Raw genomic sequence first — 22,287 nt, 5'->3', positions numbered from 1 at the left:
CGATTTTCATTCCTTTGTTTCATTTGCCGCGTTAATTTCATTTAGTATTCAATATCGTGAAAACGAAGGAAAATCTTTCGCCAAACGAAAATCTTGAAAAATATCTACATGGAATTCGCGTCACAAGTAACGTAGCTGTTTCATGTTTGTAAGAAATCGTTTGGCGATTACCATTAATTTTAAAACGTATCAGACATCATTTTTCAAAATCCTTGCACGATAAATATCCAAAATTTATGTCCCCTTATACACGATAAATGAGTACATTCAGTTCCTGATACGAACACTTTATCAGAAAAATTGTTCTTCGCGTCTTCATATGCATAATTCAATTAAAACTGCCTAACGACTGAAGCCCGATCAACCATGTATACATATACATATATCTTCCTGAACCTTGACAACGTATAAAGCATGGTATAATTTTAAAAGTCTGCCCTCGAATGTCTATAGATTTTCGCAACTGTTTCGAACGTTGTAAAAAAGTATCTGCCCCGTGTCGTTGGCAATAATAATCCTGCGATGTATGCCTCGGAGAATGATTGGTCGTACCGTATAAAATATGTTCTCTAGACGAACCCATAGAAAGAGATATAAAGGGATGAAATTCGCAGATCGATTTGGATGGGTAATCATAATGGGTCGATTCTTTTCCATTTTTAGGAAAGGAGGCAGAAGGAAATCGATGGAACGATAGAAAAAGGGTAAAAAGAAGGAATGACCAATGGCCGAATGATATTGCAACGTTGGAACGAGCATTGATTCACCAATTCCGGCGCGACGTCGGTCGTATTGAACTTGATCCCATTTCTTGCAGCCCAATTAGCCCACATATAGATCCGCCCATGCCGTGTCGTGTGGGGTGGCTTTCAGCGGGAGTGTGCGCAGTGACAGGTAAGCGCGCAGCTTCTGGGGTTGGAGAAAAGGCAGAGCAGAGGAGGCAGCCCCGTGAACCCGTGGCGATGCCTCTGGGTAGGCACGTCGCGACTCCCGATGCCGAAACATCCTCGACCATGTCGGGTGCCGGTAACGGGCCACCAGTTTCCACGTTCTCGTTCGTACAACGGCCGTCCTCATCCTGGTCACCTGGCCCGACCTCGTTACTGCTGCTCGCCGGACCAACTCGATTAATAATCGTTTAATCGGTCCTCGCACCTTCTCTCCAGCCGACCAGAGACACGTTCGTTCGCGCCGGATCCGCCTCGACGCTGCCGCCGCATCCTCGGACATCCGTGGCCGAGGGAATACATATATATTTAGAAAGGCAGACTACTGTGGAGGGGGAACTGTGAATCTGGAGCACGAACAGGTGGTGCAACATCAGTCGAGAACTGGAGAGGATAGATATATCGGGGGAAGAAGTAACAGGTACTGTGTCACCGAAATCGCCTCACTATACTATACTTTCCTCTTCCTTCGTTTCTTCTTCTCTTTCCTTCCTTTTTATTCAACTTCTTCTTCTCGTTTTATTCGTGGTTTATGTCTTTTTTTTCTTTTTTGGTCATTGATTCGTTTGGAACGTACGATGCGGTTCGAACGGTGCGAATTGCGCGCGATTAATCCGCTGAAGCATCGTTTGCCGCAGCGAGCGCCTCTTTCGTTTGATGCGGTTGTATTACGGCGTCGTGTCGTCGAGTGGATGCTGCCGCATGGTTATTCCCAATGAATAGTATACCAAAAAGGAAGCTGTATCCTTCGATACGGCTGTCGGTATGTCGCAGGATGTTCCGTTACACTCCGGTGTTCCATAAACGTTATCTATTCGAGTTGGAACGTGTTTGATCTTAGGCATTCGCGAAGCGTATATGCACGTACTTCACGAGTTTCAGAGTTGAAATCGAACGATACCAATAGTCACGTATGACGACTACGTTTTTAGTCTAGCGAATTATGTCTCGGTGGATTTTTTTGTAAATGGTCGCGTAGATTTTAATGCGGGAGACGAACATGATTTAATTCGCGGTCTGTTGGCAACGTTATTTGTTACATCGCAAAATTTGGAGTTAGATAAAAGTTGAAATAATAATTTTTGAACAAATTTCACGCAAAATTTGAATCTATCCAATTACTTTTTCTATTCATACGAAGAGATGTTATCTTGGCCAAACTTCCACATTTTACTTATACTGACACATATGGAGGAACACAGATACAAATCTCGATTTTACACTTAGTTTCGTCAAATTATTAAGTTACAATCGCCGGATAAAAATTTAGTCCCCCACAGATTCGGATGGAAATTTTTGATTTCGAGTAATAAAAATCACAGGATAACGAAAGTTTGAAATACTGTGTCCAAGCAACACGCATATATGTATGTATATACACGTATGTAGATATGTAAATACATATGGACGTAGCGAACGATAGTGTAATATCCGGCCTGAAGCAAATCTCGTTTGTGAAACGGAACGTAAAACTCTGGACCGCGTGTCGACAGCAAAAGATAATGATGCGCGTGTAATGAAATTCCATGAATCATAGGACGCGAGCGTGTGGATATTCTGACAAATAAATGAATATTTCGATAAATAAAAAACCGTTAATCCGATACGTGGACGTTTCATTCGTTTCCCACATCGAATAGCGTTAAACGACGACGACGAGCAATCTGGAATTTTTAGTTGGTTCTGGAAAACAGCAGATGAGAGTTTTAAAATAAACATTCCTCTGTTTTAATTATTTAGGTATCTCACTATAGAGGCGACTGCGTTTTTAATCGAAAGTCTAACAGATTCTACCACGATACAATTAATTTAAACGATTAAACGTTAACGAACTGTCGAATTTTTATCTAACGCCACTAATATTCTCTTTCGAAACAAAACTTTTGCGGACATTGTGTCACGTCTGAGTGTTATTTGATCGAATGAAACTAAATATATTTATCATGTTAATAAGAGGAAATGGAAGTCGGAAAAAATAAAAGATTCGGCCGAAATTGAATTGTAGAAGTTATTTTTAAATTATAGAAGAAATATTACGCAGTAATATGGTCATTAATAAATATAAGCTTAATCTACAGAATAAAATATAACGATTTAAATGTATCATTTGTAATATTGTTATATGATGTTATATGACGAATAATAGGAAATCCTGCCGTGTATGCACAATAATACTAAATCCAGTTTATTAAAATAAAGGTTTAATTAATTGTAAATATTTAATTACGCACATGTATACATGTATTTCTTTATATTGTAATTACTTGCCGTCAATGACAATTATATAAAGAAATATTATTCCGCTGACAATATTTCAATAAAAATATACGATATGAAATAAATGACGTATTAAACAAAATTGCATTTACATGTACTTTACATAACGTTTGAATGCATTAAACAATGTTTATGAAACGTGTTACACTACATTAGAAAATACACATTAGGTTAAGCTATGAGTAATCATCTCGCGTGTTTTTTATACTTTTCACACGTAAGAAATAGAAGAGTAAACAACTTTGAGGCTACACAAGTAACACCAATATTTCTTTGCTATAATTTCTAGATTTATCTTTAGAATGTGTAATTATTTTGACACGTTACATTGCAGTATTTCACCTTTCGAAAGATTCAGCCTTACGCATAAATTTCTTCTATCTTAAATTGCGAACAAAATTATGAATTCAGCTATAAATAAACTAAACGTAAGTTGCTATGGCTTCAAAGAAAGTTTCGACTAAGAGTACTTATGCGACGTCCATTTGCCCAACTGTATGTACGTACTTGCAGAACCAACGTTAGATATTCTTGAAAAGCTATGTACGATGAACCGCGGATCTGCCTCACATTGTCTATACGCGGCCTCATATTTTATGCCATTTTTCATATACGATTAATTATGCACTCGGTTTTAAAATATCTCGCGATTTCTATCATTACGTTCGTACGCGTTATTGTTATCAAAATACCGTCTCCCGCGCGGAAACTGTCTTAGAAAACATACGAATGCTATTATTCGCATATTTTGTTTCACAAGCTCGAACATAGTGAAAAAGTAATGGAAAATAGAACTGTAGAACGTATGAAACGCGCAGCAGATAAAAGGTTTAATACGAATATCGAAAGTTGTCACGGTAACGTCACAGTTCGGTATAGGACAAACAAGATTTTACAAATTGTCTTTACGGTTATACAATTTTCGCGATAGTCGTATATCTTTCTTCTTTGTTCGATAACACGGTATGATTAATCCCGGTTATAATATATCGCTTGATATATTAATTAGAAGATGACGTATTTATTTAGAATGAAGCTGCACTTCGCGTTAATTTGAATCTGATAAATACACCGATTGCTGGTTCAATTTGCTTGAAATAAAAGTAAGAAGGAAAAAGTTGTTAAGGAGACGCATTACCATACTCGTTATAAAATTCATGGCCTGTTCTATTATTACTTTCATTTTGAAACTTCCTTTGAAGCGCGATTGTAGTCTATTTTACTTATCGGACCATTTTATACGTATACATGATATTGAAAAAGGAGTAGAACAACAAGTTATTATAAAGTGTATGTAAGTTTCTGATAATTCAAGAAGTTGAACAGTTTCTTTTCTCCTACTTGCCTTGTTTAGAACCGTGGTGGGACGCGTTGTCGAAGAGACTCAAGAAATTGGAGTTCCTAAGATACTTATACCACGATAAACGTCCGTGCGCAACATCACGACAGCACGGTGCTATTTTCTACGTCATCGCACCCTATACAAGGTATTCTGGACAATCAATATTTATCGCGTGGATCGTCGAAAAGAAGCTTCGCCAACGACCTGTGATCATGCTCAGCCCAAAGATGCAAAGAACTGGTAAGTTGCGAGCGAAGCCATTGATATTTTCAACATTCTCGACTCAATTTATGCGTCGGCCGATATGTCTTTAAAAAACATTCGTTGCAACCCGATCGGAACCCTTTTATCAAACGGGCATTGCGAAAATATAGCAGTCTGATAAAACACGAATATTAAACTGAAAAATTTGCTTCGCTTGAATATTTAACATAGAACACGCGCGATTCGTTTGGCAGATATTCGAAATCAGCTTGTCGGAAACAAAAATTGGCGCAAAAAGTCCATGGCTTCGTGGCTCTTGTTTACTAAAAAATAATTCGTTACACTTTCATACAAAAAAGCCGCGTACGTGACGATTCGGTCAAACGTTTTCGTTTCCTGTTGCCTCGAAATTTTACAAATTCGTCAAAAATACTATTTTACGTACATCGGATTACAAAAAGAAATACGATCGAGTCTCTTTGTTTTCGCCAGTTTTCTACTTTTTCAACTTCAAAGGGTAACTCCTGTATCACGTTTCCACGGCCTTTGGTTAACGAATACTTAGCAATTTTTCACGCGAAGGATGAAGACGCGTTAGAAAATAGTTCTCACCTGTTTCGGAATCAGTTCGGTGAAATATCGATTTAAATAAAGCAATTCCCAGAGAAGCGAAAATAACTTCTCGTCGAACCAAGAAATATACTTGCAGGTCTACCAAAAGTAACTTGCCATGATGGATGACTTCTGTAAAAATCACATCTGTCTGTCGACTCACTTTCACACACGAGAAAACTTTACCGTAATAGTTTAAGTGGAAGTTGTGCTGCAACGAATCTCGGTGTTTTTCAGATTTCAGTGGATCGAGAACGTGCAAGACACGCGTCTCGGGATATCCTTAACTTTACGATGGATTGCTCGCCGAAAGATCGGCCAGAAGGAATCGCCGTGAGATCTTTCTCGCGTTAATTGGTTCTACGTTTGTAAAGCTTGTTTCAACAGAGATATTTGATTTAGGATATTAAGGGACATTAGGAAATTGTATAATTTCAAACTTGAAATCTGTTCTTTCGATGCTTCTATGGATGAAAAAAATTGTATCTAGAATATTTTACCAAGGATCCTGATTTGTTCAAAGCATAATATAGCGTTACTACCGTGGATGTAGGAACAGGAACAGCGTACATTCCATGGCGCATGCAAATGGTGCATGGAATTCGATATTCAACGTTAGTGCGTGAAAACTTGTCACAAGTTTGTATGCCGCGTGTTAATTCAATGCAAGAATATTCAGATTACGCGCATGAGTGATAGACCTATTTCAAACTCTATGCCAATTTAACCCATACGAACATTTGCGTTATCGAATAATGCTATTCACATTCATATTACCAACTTCTAGTCGCTATATCCTATAAATTCTACGGAGCCATTCTAATTTGCATCTGTTTTTACAGGAAATTAGTGACGTCGAACTTTTTCACGGATGCATTATTTATGCTAGAATACGCGCAACGAATGCATTATTTAAAAGAACGTACAAGAATTAACGACTGGTCGTTTTGCATTTTCTAATAATCGTGTAATTTTCGACGTATCTTCTTGCAAAAACGCGATGAAAAGTTTCAAATTACAAGAAGTTTAATCGTAAAATGCAAAAAGTTGGTGGCAGAGAAGATCGACGAGGGCGAAGCGTTTTTTCCAAGTAAACTGTCTCGTTAAGTCGACCGGTAACGTGGCGAATAAATTCATCAGAGAAGAAAAATGACACGATAACTAGGCAGCACCAGAACGCGCATAACGCAACTGGGAACGTTGCGTTCGAACGGCCAAATTATGGATTCGGCTACAATTCCTACCATTTCATCCGTGATATTCGTTGTGTGTTTCAGTGAGGGTGAACGACTCGCAGCTCATCATGCTCTCGGAAAAAGCTCATTACGATCACTCGTTCACTGGATATTTGCACAAACGAACCGCCGACTCGGCCAAGTGGCAATTACGATGGTTCGTTTTGTATCAGGTGAGTGATATATACGTCGATTTTCGTGTTGATCATCCTTTCGAAACATCGTATTTAAGGGGAAAAATCCGCGACGTGGTCGTCTTTTTGTTCTGGTTCTCCGAACGAATCAGAGAAACTGTTTGCGTGGAAGTAGTATGCGCGTGCACGTAACGATACAGTTTTCCACGATAACTGGTGATTTAGCGTGATAAGTAGCTATACCAGCTTATCCGAATCTAATTAGGATAATCTGCCTGCCCCAGAAATTTTACTCATCGCTACTTGAAACTGCTTTTCTTGTATATAAAAAATATATAAAAGTATAATTAATATATACATTAACTTTCTTTTTACGTACCATCGCTTTTAGGTAAATATAATTACAAATTTCGTTGAAACGAAATTTTTCGTTTAAATGCAATTCCACCAATGTTTCCTATCTTTTCCTTTTTCTTTTTTTTTTTTTTCGTTCTTTTCCGTGGTCGTATATTCCGCTTCGTTAAAATGTAACAACAAACATAGTTTTTCGAAGCTTCAACTCGTGTTATCGTATAAGTACTTTTACATTTACCCTATAGAAACTGTTGCGCGTAGCATGCAAATGAAATTTTCACGTCATCAGGCGAGCTCTTTTTCCTTCGCTTCGAGAAATAGTCGAAAGTTTACTTTTAAATTTAACGTCGTTATATTTCGTTCTAGACGTATGACGATGGTTATATATGTTACAGAATTTGCTATTCTACTATGAAAATGAAAGCTGTTCGAGGCCCAGCGGTGTTGTTTTGTTGGAGGGTTGCTACTGCGATCGCCTCATCACCGCCAAAGGCAAAGAGCCAGATAAACAGGTAAGTGTATACCGCTTTTACTACCTGTGCAGTATCCGTTCTGCCTACGTGGCTCAGTTACACACGTATTATTCGCAGTGCGAACTTACCTCTCGACATTTGCTTCGGACAATGATTTACAACGTATTCGGTAATTAATCTCGGTTCTGCGCAAATGTAGCAAATACGTAGAAGCGTTTTTCGAACATTTCAGCAACGCGTATCGTTTTTATTTCATTTTCCCCTTGTCTCGCGTTTCTCATAAAAATCTTATATTCGTAATATAGTACGTAAAATTTTCCCTCGTTCTTAAACTGACATGATAAGCAGAGGCGTAACGATATAGTTTCGGATCGACGACCAACCATCGTAGCGAGAAACTGTGCGCCTAGGTACACGTAGCTAATTCCATTTGTCCTTTTCCTCAAAATACAGATAATTTCGCTGTTCCTTTGAAGATTACCGAGACCGGCTGTCATTACGCTTTAAGCTTGAACCCATGCATTTCGCGTGCACGCACCGAATTGGGGTCAAGTATCGTGCAAAACGAGCCACGTGTAAGTGGAGTACGCTTTTAGAAAAACTCGTGGACGCAAACCCTGGTGCACGAGATTCGGGTTCGCGGCCCTTTGTCATCGCATTAACATGACCTCACTTGTCGACTTGTGCATTCACGTAGAGTCGATTGAGCAGAGACGATGCGTCGTTGTGCAATTTACGCGGCCTTTAGTGTATCAAAATTACGCGTATAACTTCCGATGCGCGATTTAACTCGCTTTATGTGATCGGTTGCGTTAAACGGCACTGCTCTAGACTCGCCGAATAATTGCCCAACGGTGATAAAATAATCGCGAGAACGATAACATTGATATCTAGAAAAGAGAGAATTTATAGACAGCCAGGATCGGTGGAATCGGTGTCTGGATGCAACGACAAGTCGAACAATGGGCAGACGTGAATAAGTAGCGTACATAGCACGATCTATAGCAGCCACTGAGATAAAGAGCCGTGTTCTCGATAACCTGATATCTGATGACATATCTCCATCGACAACGGTGTACCAATGTAGAGGATATTCGTTGATTATACTGTCTGATAATTTTGGGATAGGCGTTTAAAGGAAACGACGAACAGTCAACTTAACGATATAAAATAAATATTCGCCATTAAGCATCGTGTAGCAGAACGATACCTTACTTTTCGCTATTCCTGAACATGATCGATGAAAATGCCGTTTTATGGTTGAATTTGTTTAAAGATTAATCTTTCCGCTCGCTTTTCACATATCGCGATGGAATTTGCGAAAACGTTGCACGATATCTTTTATCTTTACATAAATATACATGTAACGCATAAATTAAATACGATAAAACGTATATGTTGGATTTCTGTAGCGTGAGAATGAATCGGTGAAAATATCAGGTAGGGAGTACGAGCAACCATGAATATTTTGTTTGGCAGATCTCCCTTTGTCACGGTACTACCATCGTGAAAGTACTTTCCGACGGTTGTTTTACAGTACCTTGTTATTTGAAAGTTAGGTTGCGATTTACGAGAAAGGGATGCTCGCTGCAGACTATGTTTGAAACTGATTGATACGATTCGTTTTACGTGACTGTTTTGCATACTGCGTTTCTTCTGTCCATTGTATTTGTTCGGGACAACATTGGAATTTCGAATGCGATTTGGTTGGGTAGTATAGAACAATGTAACAACTGTTTCTTCTCTCGTGCCATCGTAAGAAATAAACGAGAGGTCATTGTTGACAGAAAGTTGGAAAGCATTGTCTCTGTTCGAGGAACGTAGTAAATTTTGCAAGGACTCGATTAATCTTGAACAAGTTGTTGCTAATTATTCAAACGCAATCTTCGTCTTAAAAGTGTATTAATAATTTATAAGGCAGCTAGTTCACGATATTATGATAGGGACGTTTATTCGATAATTCCTTCGTTATTAAATAATTTCTTCGTTATTAAATGATTCTGTCGTTATAAAATAATTTAATTATTCACGTTTATGCTCTCATATTTATCAAGGACGATACGAAAGAGAAAACAATACGAAAAAAGCTTATTATCGTCAAAGTTACATATTTATTTTCATTTATACCGGATAAAGCACTCTCTGACTACACGCTTATGATTGTAAACTAATTGCACACGACGTATTAATGCGTAAGCCGATCTATCGATTTATTCAAAGGTCGCTCCACCTCACCAGGTCAATCCTTTTTTTATTTTCCTTTTTCGACACGCGTCCTACAATATTTTCATCTTTAAAGAACGATTACGAACTTAGCGAATCTCTCGCGACGCTTATCATCACACCGTTCTTACACTTTTTATACCGTTTCGTGTGCACGCACGTATTTGCATATCGTACATTATAAAGTTCATATCCCGTATTTTTACAGCTACTGACATGATTCAATTTAATTAAGATTGGCAATATTTCGTGTAAAATTTACCAGCTAAACAACCAGACTGCTATATCATAACTGTTCTTTATTAAATCGAGCGCTCATCCTATCGATTACTTTATCGCGAGATCGTCGTAAGAACGAAAGTCTAACGATACTTTGTGAGAATTAATTAATTAAGCAACTGTGCTAGAATTATATTTGTTTGATGTCATTCGCTTTACGGTAACTGTACGTAAGTAGAATATTTGGAAAAAAGTCGTACCGCCATGCAGAAAGCGGAACGAAACAATCGACGTATTTACGATCTTTTGTCGTCACGACAAATGTCGCTTAACTTGTTCAAATAATCAACGTATCTCCGAGTTCGAGTCGGCGAACAAACGGTTCCTTCCCTAACTATAACGTAACACCTGTTTGACTGTTAACCATTCTCATGACAGAGCGATAGAATTCCTGGAACAGCGTTCTTCGAGTCCAATAGTAATTTAACTTCAATGCATCTGTGGTGATAATCACAACAGGAACTTCTCGTTGCTTCCTGACGCAACTCTGAAATCCCTTTTCAAAGAATAAAATATTAAGGGAATAACTTGCTTCGATGTACAATGTACATACATATGTATGTATATACCATGATCGTTGCCTTCAACCACTAGAGATCGAAGTGTAAATTAATCTCTCACCTCAAACAAGTCCGTTTCGAGGTGGAAAAAGTTTGAAGGGTACTACTGCTGGGCGATAATTGAAAACACAGATTCAATTTCTGACGAAATTCCATTCCGAACAAAGTTTGAAACGTTTTAAGGTTTCAGAGTTCGATTCTGTGAACTGCTTCGAATTGACATTGGATTTTTAACGCTATTTAGTAGTCCTTTTTTGGTTCTTGCAGCTGTCGTGTGTCGCACAGAGGCAAAGTCTCTCGTAGCAATTTTTTTTTTTTTGAGAGAATATTTTAAAGCTAATTCTTATGAAATATCGCCGTTGTTAGATGATCTAAGCTAAAAACTTTCGCCGATCCATCGATCCATGTGTTTCATATCAGCGGAGAAGCTATGGCAAACAAGTTGCACTTCGTTTGATTAACAAACAAATTGCATTTCGATCTTTGGACAAACGAGTTCCATTCCAAGCATCGATCAACTCATCTGCATTTTAAGCTGCAAAGTAAACACGTATTTACGAATAAAACAAATAATCAATTTTTAACACGTGACACAAAGAAATTAATGTCGACTTGGTAACAATTTTATATAAAAGTAGAGAGCCGTTATATGTAGCTATGATAAAGCAAACAAACGTCACTCAACTAATGGCTAACGGGATATATTTTAACGATAATTAATAGCAGGAGAAACCGATGTAAATTGAGGATGTAAAATATTGGGATGGGATACGAGAACCGCAACGATGATTAACGCGTTGTCATGGAATAAAAGGAGATGACGAAGGTTGCAAAATTCATGAAATGAAATACGACAGACGAACAGACGCAGAGTAACAGTGGAAATTGGTAAATTATTTTGCGATTGTCGAGCAAGGTACCGGACGATGATTTTCGTTTCGATATGTAGAAATGTGAAAATTTCAAAAGTGTAGGTGTGCGTGCTCGTGGTGTATGTAAATGAGAAACAAGAGAAATAATTCAGCAAGAAGATACGGCAACAGTCTTTGTCCGGCTATAAGCAGGATTTACTTAATAGATCGTTTTATTTCTATAAATCTCTTCGAAGCTCTTTGATCGAACTGGAATTACCACTTAGTTTAGCGTTGGTGTGCGTAAATTCCGTTTGCGCGACGAGCTTTGAGAGGTTCCTTTCAAACGGAGGATCGTCGCATCCTCCACTGAGAAATCAATTGCAGCCGTTAGCCTTGACGTGACGAGCGTTCACGAAACAATGACTACGGCGAACATCGTCGTTCTTACGTCGAAGTGCTCGTCCCGTTTTAGCGTACCATTGTCTCACGGCTAGCATTGTCTTCGTTTTACTTAGTCTCGAAAGGTGGTTGAAGCTACTCTCTCGGTCTCGTCTTCGTCTTTCTATCCTGGCTGTAACGTTTGCGATGGGATCGGAATGGATATTGCGCGTTTCCTTCGAATTGCGAAATCTGACGATTTATAGTTTAAACACTGGAATCTTTGTTGTTCGCAGAATAGGGTTTCATACTTTTTATCGATGAATCTTTATTATATGTTAATAGCAGTTTTAATAGCACCAAATACTAACGGAAATTGTACGCGGCACCTCCCCCTTGTTTCGAATTTAGCAATTATGTAGCCTATTACCATATATACATGGTTTTGCGTAAATTCTGTTCGCAAATGAGCTCGTTATTTGTCCGAGTGTTCATACAGAGTTTATAACAACTTTGTTAACGAGTTTAGATTCTATCGGTCGTTAATACGACCTCCTATCGAGACAACCGATCAAATTTTCGAATTGCGAACCTCGGTTACAACGGCGTTCAGAAGTTGCTGGCTTCAAGATTAAAGTAGAGGAATGAGAGTAACAGAATGGCAATAATCGATTGATATAATATCAGCTGACCTACTCTCTATACGATCCGTCTAATATCTCTTTTAATAACTGCATTGTATTGAGATTGCGATGCTGTTTACTATACGTTTAATTCCGTTTCTACGTGACGCTGCAAAATACAGCTGTTCGCATCTCCACTCTGTATTTATCCTTGGAGCGCAAATTAATTAAACGTCTGCTCGAAAGCAGCTGCCGCAAGACTCACAAAACCCGAGGAGAAGGTTTGTGAAAAAATTGCGAAACAAAAATACAGCTGCTTTGGCGGCGCGTGGCCTTCCTTTTTTCGCGTTGCTGTACAAGTTCTATCAGCGGCTTACTCTCCATCTTGTGCATCGGATCTAAAACTTGTCTTCTATTATACTTCGTTAACATCGGCCGTCCTTTCGACGCACGAATACGCCAGAGAATTACGAGCTTGTTGTTATTCTCGTCCATTGCTGTTTCATTCGATCTGATGGAAATCAAATTACGCCTCGTGCGTTTGGATGCGCTAAAATGTTAAAAGGTATTTAATATTCATCGGTATTTCTTGCAGTAGCATCGGTAAAAATCACTTTTACAACTCGTTCATGAACAAGTATACGCGAGCATATTTGAATCGATGGCAATCGAATGAATTTTACGTGGCTGATAAACAGCATTATTTTTCGTTGATAGGACAAATGAAAATTTCATAAATATTGTATCAACTTCGTTGTTGATAATAGTCGATAGTCGGAAAGCAGTGGAAAAGGGTGTGTAAAACATCGGTAGATGCGGATGGATTTTCTTTCGCGATGCTGTATTTATCGAGGACGACGCTTTAAATATCGGCAGATAACTCGATCAACCAAGCTGATGACCTCGATACGTGGAATTTATGAGGCACTATGGAACAGGTACCAATAACAAAAACTAAACAATATTCTCTTCGTAGACATTTCGAAAAATGTACTGCGTATTCTGTAACGATACTTTCGTTCCTCATTTTATAAGTTTAGTAATTTTCTATGCTGTAAGAACGAGAGATACCCGGCGCCCATTTTTACGAGAGATCGCAGGTTGCGAGTACTTTTATTTGTTTTATAAATATGTATTTTTATGTATTTTAATTTTTGCGAAGATTTCAAGTGAACAATCGAGCAATGGAATCGCGTTACAAAAATACCTTTCGATCGTCAGTGTTTGATTTAATCGTGGAACTTTAAATATTTTTAATAACAACGACAGCGTCGTAGTATCTGCATCTATTTCATTCGTTTATTAATTATTCGCTAGGAATCTAATATTCAGAAGCAAGTAATGGAGAGAAAAGGAGAGGAGAAGGAGGAGAATAACGCGTTTCTCGTCTCATGGTCTACTCGCGAATCCATCGGTAAGACAGGCTTTTGTTTCGGAAGCCGAGTTGGCAAAAGCTAGATCAAACAATCGTACATACATATTTGATACAGACATATTTTCTATGAACGAAATATTATAGTTTTAATGTACATCCCTTTGGCAGCGGTATAATATAGTCACTAACTACTCGCCATAAAGACGACCCGCCATAAAGTTAAAAAGATACCGAGACCCGAGCATATACACGCGTTACGTACTTATTTACATACGTACAATATACATAAACATTGGGAAAATTATTCTTTTGAAAGCGGTAGAGAAACAAATATATGGTACATGCATACTTACACCGACTTTGAGTGATTTCCACATTTTGTAAATTTTCCCTTCGTTTGTATGAATTCGCGAATACCGTACCATGTGAATACGCGATGTTTTTAATAAATGATGCTCTTCAACGAATGACGCGGGATGAATATTTTCATTTGATCATGTCGCGGGGCTGAAGATACGGAGATACGTATTTTCGATCAAAGGAGATTGCTTTCTGAAATTCACAAACAGCGGAACAATTTCTGCTAAAACGAACAACCTTTTCTAGAAGAAAACAGCTTCTCGTTAACGGTATAATTTAATTATCCTAGACGTAATTTTAATGTATCTCTTCGATATCTCATATCTATCTTTAATATATAATACGTAATTTTTATTATATTCCAGCGCGTAATTGATCTTTTCTACGGGTCAAGATAGCTATAGTTACTGCATGTTATAGACAGATATAAATGTGTTTCACAGTTTCAGAAATCCTAAAGTACAGATAATTATGATGTACAACTTATTCGTGAATAAACGAAGGACGATATTCGTGAATAAACAAAGGACAGTATTCGTGTTGCTTGTTTAATATTCCGTTTGCGGGTTCACGATCGTTAGCCTATTTAGTATTCGCAAAGAGGAAAGGCAATTATTTCCATCTTGCAATGTCACGTGCCGTAAAATGTATTTGTTTGCCGTTCCCAAAGCTACTTTTTATAGAGTGGAGCAGCTTACGTTATTGAAAGATAACTAGAGTAATAAACGGACAGTCTCTACTGGCAACGATTTCATTACAGTTCATACGTTCATACGTGAAATTGCTGGCAATTAAAATATAAAAATTTCATATCGTACCATTTGATTTTTACATCGCTGTTCGAACACGTTTGCTTTTTTTTTTTTTTTTTTTTATTCTGCCTTTGAATTGCTTCTCTGACTTAATCGAGCGGTTTAATCAATTTCATTTATAACATTAATTCAAGCATTCACAAAATATGGAAACTATATGCAAGCTTATATTTTAAACATAATAATCATGCTAACAATATAAATATGCAAACAACAGCTCGTCAGCAAGCTTGCCGTTGCTAATAACAATGCGTGTGGATATCGATCGTCCTTTCGAAGCGGTGCAAAAGGAAGTCGGTAACAATTTTTTATTTTTAAATATCGAAAGTACAGGGAAAGTGTATATCAAGATATTAGATTTCTCATGAAAGTCGCCGATATCGATAAATAAATTTTATTGCCATTTCATCACCTGGCAAATAACGTTTTGAAACGCCTTAAGAAATACGAACGATAAATACTCTTTTAAATCAGAATAAATGTATAAGAATAAGATTTAATTTGCGAATTATTTATTGCCATATAAATATATATACGTATAGCAGGACGAGAACAAGGGTAAATATATATTTACACGGATTTCCTATTATATACGTATTTGGAATAAAAGGCGATACCTGTTTCATACAAACTTTATCGGACAATAAATTTGTCAGGACTGTGACGCGCGTTCAGTCTCACAGGCTGAAAAAATTCCTTTATCGATCTTGGAGCAGTACCTTTCCTATCCGTCCTTATAAGACACACAGATATAACCATTGGATAGCGAATGCGGATACGGCGAAAATGTATCACGTATGCACAGGCGCCGCAGCGTTCTCGTACGACGCTCAGAAATTTTACAACAGGGGAAAATCGATAGATTTCGTTAAAGCGATACTATCGCGTTCCTATGAAGAAAATTATGGTAGTGGTTGCACTCGATGAATGGATAATCAGAATACTCGTTGCCGAAATTGTTTTGCAAAGATAATTCGTTTTCCATCTGTCCGTGATATATTTATGCTTAGAAAGTTATCGTGTTACTTTCCTTGGTTTGTAACATCGCTTCTGATTGTAGTCAATCTGTTAAGTTCCAGCATGGGTCGAACGATTGCCTGGCTGTTGTTCGAGAAATTTGTTCCGCATCTGTTATGGTTGTTACACACGACAGATGGAAACGGGACAATCGATGGCTTTACGATTTACCTTTGACCTTACGCTCAGTAAACTTTCTATATAAAAACAGATGAAATGGAAAAAGATTCCGTACAGGTTGCTACTTTTCATACGCAGGTATCTCTCTTCGATCATGCGAGAAATTTCATTGTTACCGTGTCACGAACAGAGCTTCTTGTATCGTTCTGTATAGCTTTCTTCTTGATCCTCGTAGTCGAAGAATCTCGAACTCCCGAGGAAAGGGATTTTGTTTCACCATGGTTTGAAATAATTATGTTATTTGTTGTTTGCTTTCGAATTTCCTTTTATTAAAATAAGCTTCTCTTTTTCATTTTGTAGTTTTAGAACGTTGATAAACCAACGAAGGGAAAAATTCGTCCCGTTTGTAAAATTGACCGATTACCTCGAAGATTTCTAACGTGTTTAACTTATCCCTTGGTTTATATCGCGGAGGCTGACCTAATTGGCAGATCAGCGACGCTGTTAACCTTTGGACAGTCCAGCTAGTCTGGCAAGATATCTGGAAAGTCGGCTAAATGGAGGTGTGGGTCGCGAGCCAAGAGACAGAGCGCCATGTCCATTGATTACCAATGCGCCAGGGTACAAATTTATGACACACGGTTCTTGTTATTATCGAGCGACTGCCTAATAATTTATCTGGCAGGCCATAAAGCGCATAATTAGGACTGCGCTTGTGACTTCGGTGAGAGTAAAGATTACAAAATTCACGAAAACGGCAAATAGTTTATTTGCGTTGCGATTGACATTTGATTTGCTATCGAGATTATCATCGTTATTATTATTATTTAGTCGCGTTACAGACTTTGTAGAGTTACACGTTATTGCATTTCGTGATATTTGCATATTTATTTACTTCAATAGCCATCGCCAACTAATGTAAATATAATATCTGCTGTTTACATAATAAGTTGTTATAAGTTCGATGAACTGTTAACGTTCGAAAGCAATATCATTATGTTAATATGATAGCATTTTGAAATATTGGAGAGCGTTGCAAAATTGTTACAAATTGAAATTGATTCGAACGTCATATATATGAAGTCTATAAAAAATACCATGGGATAGATAAATTAGATGGACGAGAATTATTATACGATATTACTATACGCGGATAGAAACATCGTAATAAAAATATGAAACGTGAAAATTTAATACGGCTTCTTCCTCCATTTTGATATAAAATTTCTCTGTTCTGCTATCTTATTTCTTTTAAAAATATAAGGTCATTTCGTTTGATCGTAATTACTCCCATAAATGGTAGTATAAAAAGAAGCATTATAAAAAGAACTCAAAATCACTGTATCGATAGGAAAGATAAATATAAAAAACGTGGCGTCATGTACTAGAATGCACTTGAAAAAAATTGGCCTTTAAGTAATAAATCCAGCGTTTATAATAATAGCATTAATCGTGACGTAGGATATTTCGTTAATTCGAAGAAACTAACAATTTAGGAAAACCGAAATAATTAAATTGCTTGATTAAATCTACCTAATACCTTTATGGGAAACGTATCGTATATCAACGTTGTATATAGTGTAGTATCGAACCGAAGCCAGCTGTGGTGTTACTGGGAAAACTAGAGCCAACCTAATGAAAATTTTGCTGAAATTTCGTTCCAAAATTCCTAATTAATTAAACTTGTCGCAAATTCTGTCATTACAAAGTTACGAATAAACAGTGAATGATATTAATTGTTGTGCAGTCAGGCAGAAGTCAAATTATTACAGACGAATAATTATAGTTTATATGGAATACGATGTATATGATTTGTAATAGATTTAGTTAGCATCTGCCACAATATACGAAGTTTCAAGTTACATTATAAAACAAAAACTTTGAGTCATTCAATTACCATAAGACGTTTTTCAATGCTGCAATTTTAGTTTTTACAATAACGCAGCATATTCTTCGCGATACTATTTGTTGTGTTTTGCTTTTAATATTTTAATTAAAACTCTCGAGTTTCTAAAGCAATATTCTTTCAACGTTAAGGTTACTGCTTTTCTTAATTTATATCTTATCAAAAGTTTGTACGCGCGCGCACGAATAGAAAGTACTTCTTTATTAACTCTTGATTGTAATATTAAAGGTTGCTTGAAAAGACAACGTTATTAAACAAGTAGATTTATATATTTCATCTTTTTCATTTTAAACGTTAATTCGCGCAACTTAATCGAACGGTCAAAGAGGAAGGAAAATTGCTGTACAAAGTGGTAACGTCGCTTCTATCAAACTATTAATTTTATTATATCGATTGATATTAATTTGATTTAATATTATGTTTCCAGTCACGAACGCGTGGCAAAATACAACTTCAGAGGAAAATCATTAAAAAGGGAGCAAAAATTCGGTGACTCGACGTAACGAAATAATTTTTTCAACGCGATAGCGGAAAATAATTTGTATGGAAAAATGGTGGATAGAGGCGAGGTCGAATTAACGGGGATAGATCAAGTTACTTTAAACTTGCCAGTTATTCGTCGTATCGAGCTGTTAGATTTCATTATGTACGAAAACAATCGAATATACGTTGCAAATACTGTTCTGTTATATAAATATCGAAATACCCACAAATTTCTTACGACATAATCGTTAAATTGCATAGAAAGTATAATGTGCAAACCATGTCACGCGGTGAAAATAATAGAAGAAGGGTTAAAGGTGATGGCCTGTAATACGTTTTAAGAGCACACTGTACACGTAAAAGTACGCTCAATGTAGACTTTTCTCGCATGTTTTACTTCTTACTTGTTTCTTCGTGGCTTTTAATATGCTTTCTTACGCCATTATTTAGCTACTGGTATCGAGCAGTATATAAATAGTTCAGTATCAAATAAATAATACGTAACATATTCATGAAAACAACATACTATCGGTATTTACGCATATTTCTCTAAAATTTATTTTTATATTTAATTTGATTTATAGAATAAATCGGGCAAACTAATTTCTTCACAGTTGTAATTTGAAACATAAATAGAATTGATCAGCGTTGATCGAATATTTTATTCTTTCTTTTTTGCAGACTTTTAAATCGTTCAAATATTTCATATACATATACGTATATCTCTTTAATTATATACAGACACTTGTTCTTGAGTATTATGCTCCAGAAATATCACCCTTAATAAAACCCTTAAGATTGAGGGAAAAATTATACTTAGATTCGTATCGATGTAAAAATATATTAGTAAGATAAAGGGATAAAAATATTAAAAGGAGGGTTCATGTTCGTTGGCAGAATTAATTTCGTACGTTTCGTTTTAGCCGTTTGGTTAGATAATTACTATTCTTTTCTTCTTTGTTATCCTCTTGTTGCTTGCAGCCGCGGATATGTTATTTTAATATCAGGTTCCTTCGACGCGCAAACACTACGTCTAAATTGGATGCGAAATTTGGTGGTAAATGTGAAACTATTGAACCGAGTAATAAAAATATTTTTACATCGTTTGCGTTTAATCTCAAATGTTGCGATAACCGCGCTAGGTTTCATGGTATTGGAATCTGGTTGCCGTAGCGTAGACCGGGTCGAGAAATTTATTTCTACGTTTTATAGAAAATAAGTCCAATACCTTGAAATCGTTCGTGCATTTATATAATAACTTGGTAAGAATTTTGTTTTCTACGCGGAAACATTCTGATCCGCTTGACAAATATTCGCGTTTCATTCCGAGGCCGAACATACACGGAACATGTCTCTAATAAAATTATTATAAATCAAATAACATCGTTGGAAAGTATTTTCAAGGAAAAAAACGAACGATCGCGAAACATTTAAAATTTATAATGCATTTACAACGAACGAATAAGTTCGGAATAATAACGCAGGGATAAACGACGTTTATCCAGTATCGTTCCAGTCGATCGACGACAATTGTATCGCGAATACCGTATACATAGTCTCTTAATTAAAATTCGCATCTTCCTACGCACGAATATCGTGGCAAGGAATTTGAATCGCATTGAATACCTGCCACTTGTCCACGTCGAAATTCTCATTCGTATACAGTTTCAATTTCCACGCGGTTGGTATCCTCAGATGCATCGGATCGCGTTTTAACGCTCGATATCGAATGAATGCGAGTCGCGAATTGTATTATGCGTTTCAATCTCGCGACCATTAATCCGATTCGCTTCTATTATATGGCGGATATTTTACGAAACAGAGTAAGCGGTATCCGTTTTTGATTCGCGTATGCGAATTAATCGTAGGTATAGTTTTTCTCTGGCTGTTGCTATTTCAATAGAACCTTTGATAAAATTGTGTAACAGACGAACGAACGTATCCGATTTTTCCGTGTGTTTTGCCGGATGTAATCCATATGGGATGAATCGTGAAATTGAAAGAGATCGTATCATTCGTTTTCACGGAAATAGAACAAATGATGGAACAGGAAACATCGTGCTACTGAAATAGGTTATTAGCTACTCGGATGACCCTGTTGACGTATAATTTTACGATCCGTCGCGAAGCTTGATCTATTTGAAAAAGCTTTAGCTGTTTGTAATACGATATCAGAATTCCTAAAGTTCGCGAGAGGAATTTAACGTTCAAGCGGAAACTGTCGCTAAAGCTTTTTTGCGGTTTACGATTCGATAGGATTATACGAGGAAGTTCAAAGTAAACATCCCAAGTTCGATATCGAATGCCTCGAGTGCCTTTGCGTTCGACAAAGCGATCTTTGTCATCGGCTTCATAATTTATTCCCGGATTATCGGGACATAAAGCGTTTGAAATTTTCACCAAGAGACGACATACGATATTTCGGAAGGAATCTCACGTTACGGTATTTTCCAATTACACGGTTTAAAATAGCGTAAAAAATTTCTGATTTATCTAATGGACGATCTTTTAGAGACGCGCGTATTCTCACCTTTTATTCGGTTCTGCGAAAAAGGAATAAGAAAAACGTAGAAAATCAACGTGGCCCGAGTCGAACTGCATCGCTGTAAAATTTGTAGCGGTTCTCTAGTCAGATATATCCTTAAATCACTACAAAATTCTAGATTCTCAATAAAGTTCTGTTTTTATGAACCAAGGCCGGCATATTATGCCGCTAAAACAGCTCGTTTCATTCCCTCTTGTTCACGTTCCTTTCATTTCTTTTTCTCGGTCTGTTACTCGTTTCCCTCTGCCTTTTGCTTGCTTTATATTTCATGCGCGCTGCCTGCGTTTCCCTCTGGTTTTCCCTTGTTCGCTCGTTTCTTCATGTGCAATGCCGGCCCGAGAGGCCACGGAAGCGTAGTGCCAGTCGGCGTAGCATCAGAAGGGATAAATCGATTTTGTTTCGAGCTAAAAATAAGCTTCTCATGGGAGCTCATCTCGCGAAACTGGCGCGCAGTTTCTTCACTTACGCTTATCTCTTATCACACCTACAGGACGTCAGGGATCATCAAGGTGTTCGTATCAGCCGCAGCCGGTCAATAGTTTCCTCCTGTCCGCGGACTCGCACACCCAAGGATTACGATACAAACCGGTTCTCAATTTCTCTCGGAAATCTCGTTTAATAACCGCGGATTAACTGGTCACTTGCATCGTGCACCGTCTTCGATAATCAGTTGCTTGTTAATATGCCGATTATATAAACCGCACAATTTTGTCACGCTATCTCGTGCTTCAACGCCAGTATTTACCTAAAAAGCCTGTAACGTACGTGGATGTTGGTCTTCTTCGATTAAACAACCGAAGTTTACCCTTTGAAAACTCATAATCGACGCGACTTGAGAAAACTTTTAGATTGTCAAACTTTCTTTGCCGGATAAAAATAATACGCGCTTTTAATATCACCGCGCGAACTAACGATTTCCATTATCTTCCACGGATTCTTCATTTCCACCGTGTCATCTTCAATAAGAATAGAAATAAAATACAGGAATAGATCACCAGACATAAAGGTGTTAACTTAAACTGTTTGCAAAAAGTTGAGCGGTGATTTATAAAATACCAGCGATCTTTTTGATATTCCACGGATTGCGTATACGCAGCGATTGCTATTATAAATTACACCGCGCATGTAAAATAAAAGCTTGGAAATTTGATCGTATTTGCTTGGCAACGTGAAT

General features: G+C 37.4%; 1 protein-coding gene across 5 annotated transcripts in view; it reads left to right on the top strand.

Annotated features, from left to right (window-relative positions):
• The first annotated feature begins 923 nt into the window (after positions 1-923).
• The window catches only part of LOC126924662 (ras-specific guanine nucleotide-releasing factor 1-like), a 56,112-nt gene continuing 34,748 nt past the window's right edge, over positions 924-22,287 (top strand). For 4 of the 5 annotated variants that reach the window (XM_050739370.1, XM_050739369.1, XM_050739368.1 and 1 more), the window contains exons 1-4: positions 925-1,368; positions 4,579-4,806; positions 6,660-6,790; positions 7,501-7,617. In XM_050739370.1, coding sequence (XP_050595327.1) covers positions 4,779-4,806; positions 6,660-6,790; positions 7,501-7,617 — 276 coding nt within the window. In that variant the 5' untranslated portion in view covers positions 925-1,368; positions 4,579-4,778. Of the gene's footprint in view, positions 1,369-4,578; positions 4,807-6,659; positions 6,791-7,500; positions 7,618-22,287 lie in introns of all 5 variants that reach the window. The other variant, XM_050739371.1, reaches the window with a different exon arrangement.

The sequence above is a fragment of the Bombus affinis genome, chromosome 15 (assembly GCF_024516045.1).
Source record: "Bombus affinis isolate iyBomAffi1 chromosome 15, iyBomAffi1.2, whole genome shotgun sequence".
Classification (NCBI taxonomy): Eukaryota; Metazoa; Arthropoda; class Insecta; order Hymenoptera; family Apidae; genus Bombus; species Bombus affinis.
This window is presented reverse-complemented; position numbering and strand designations above follow the sequence as displayed.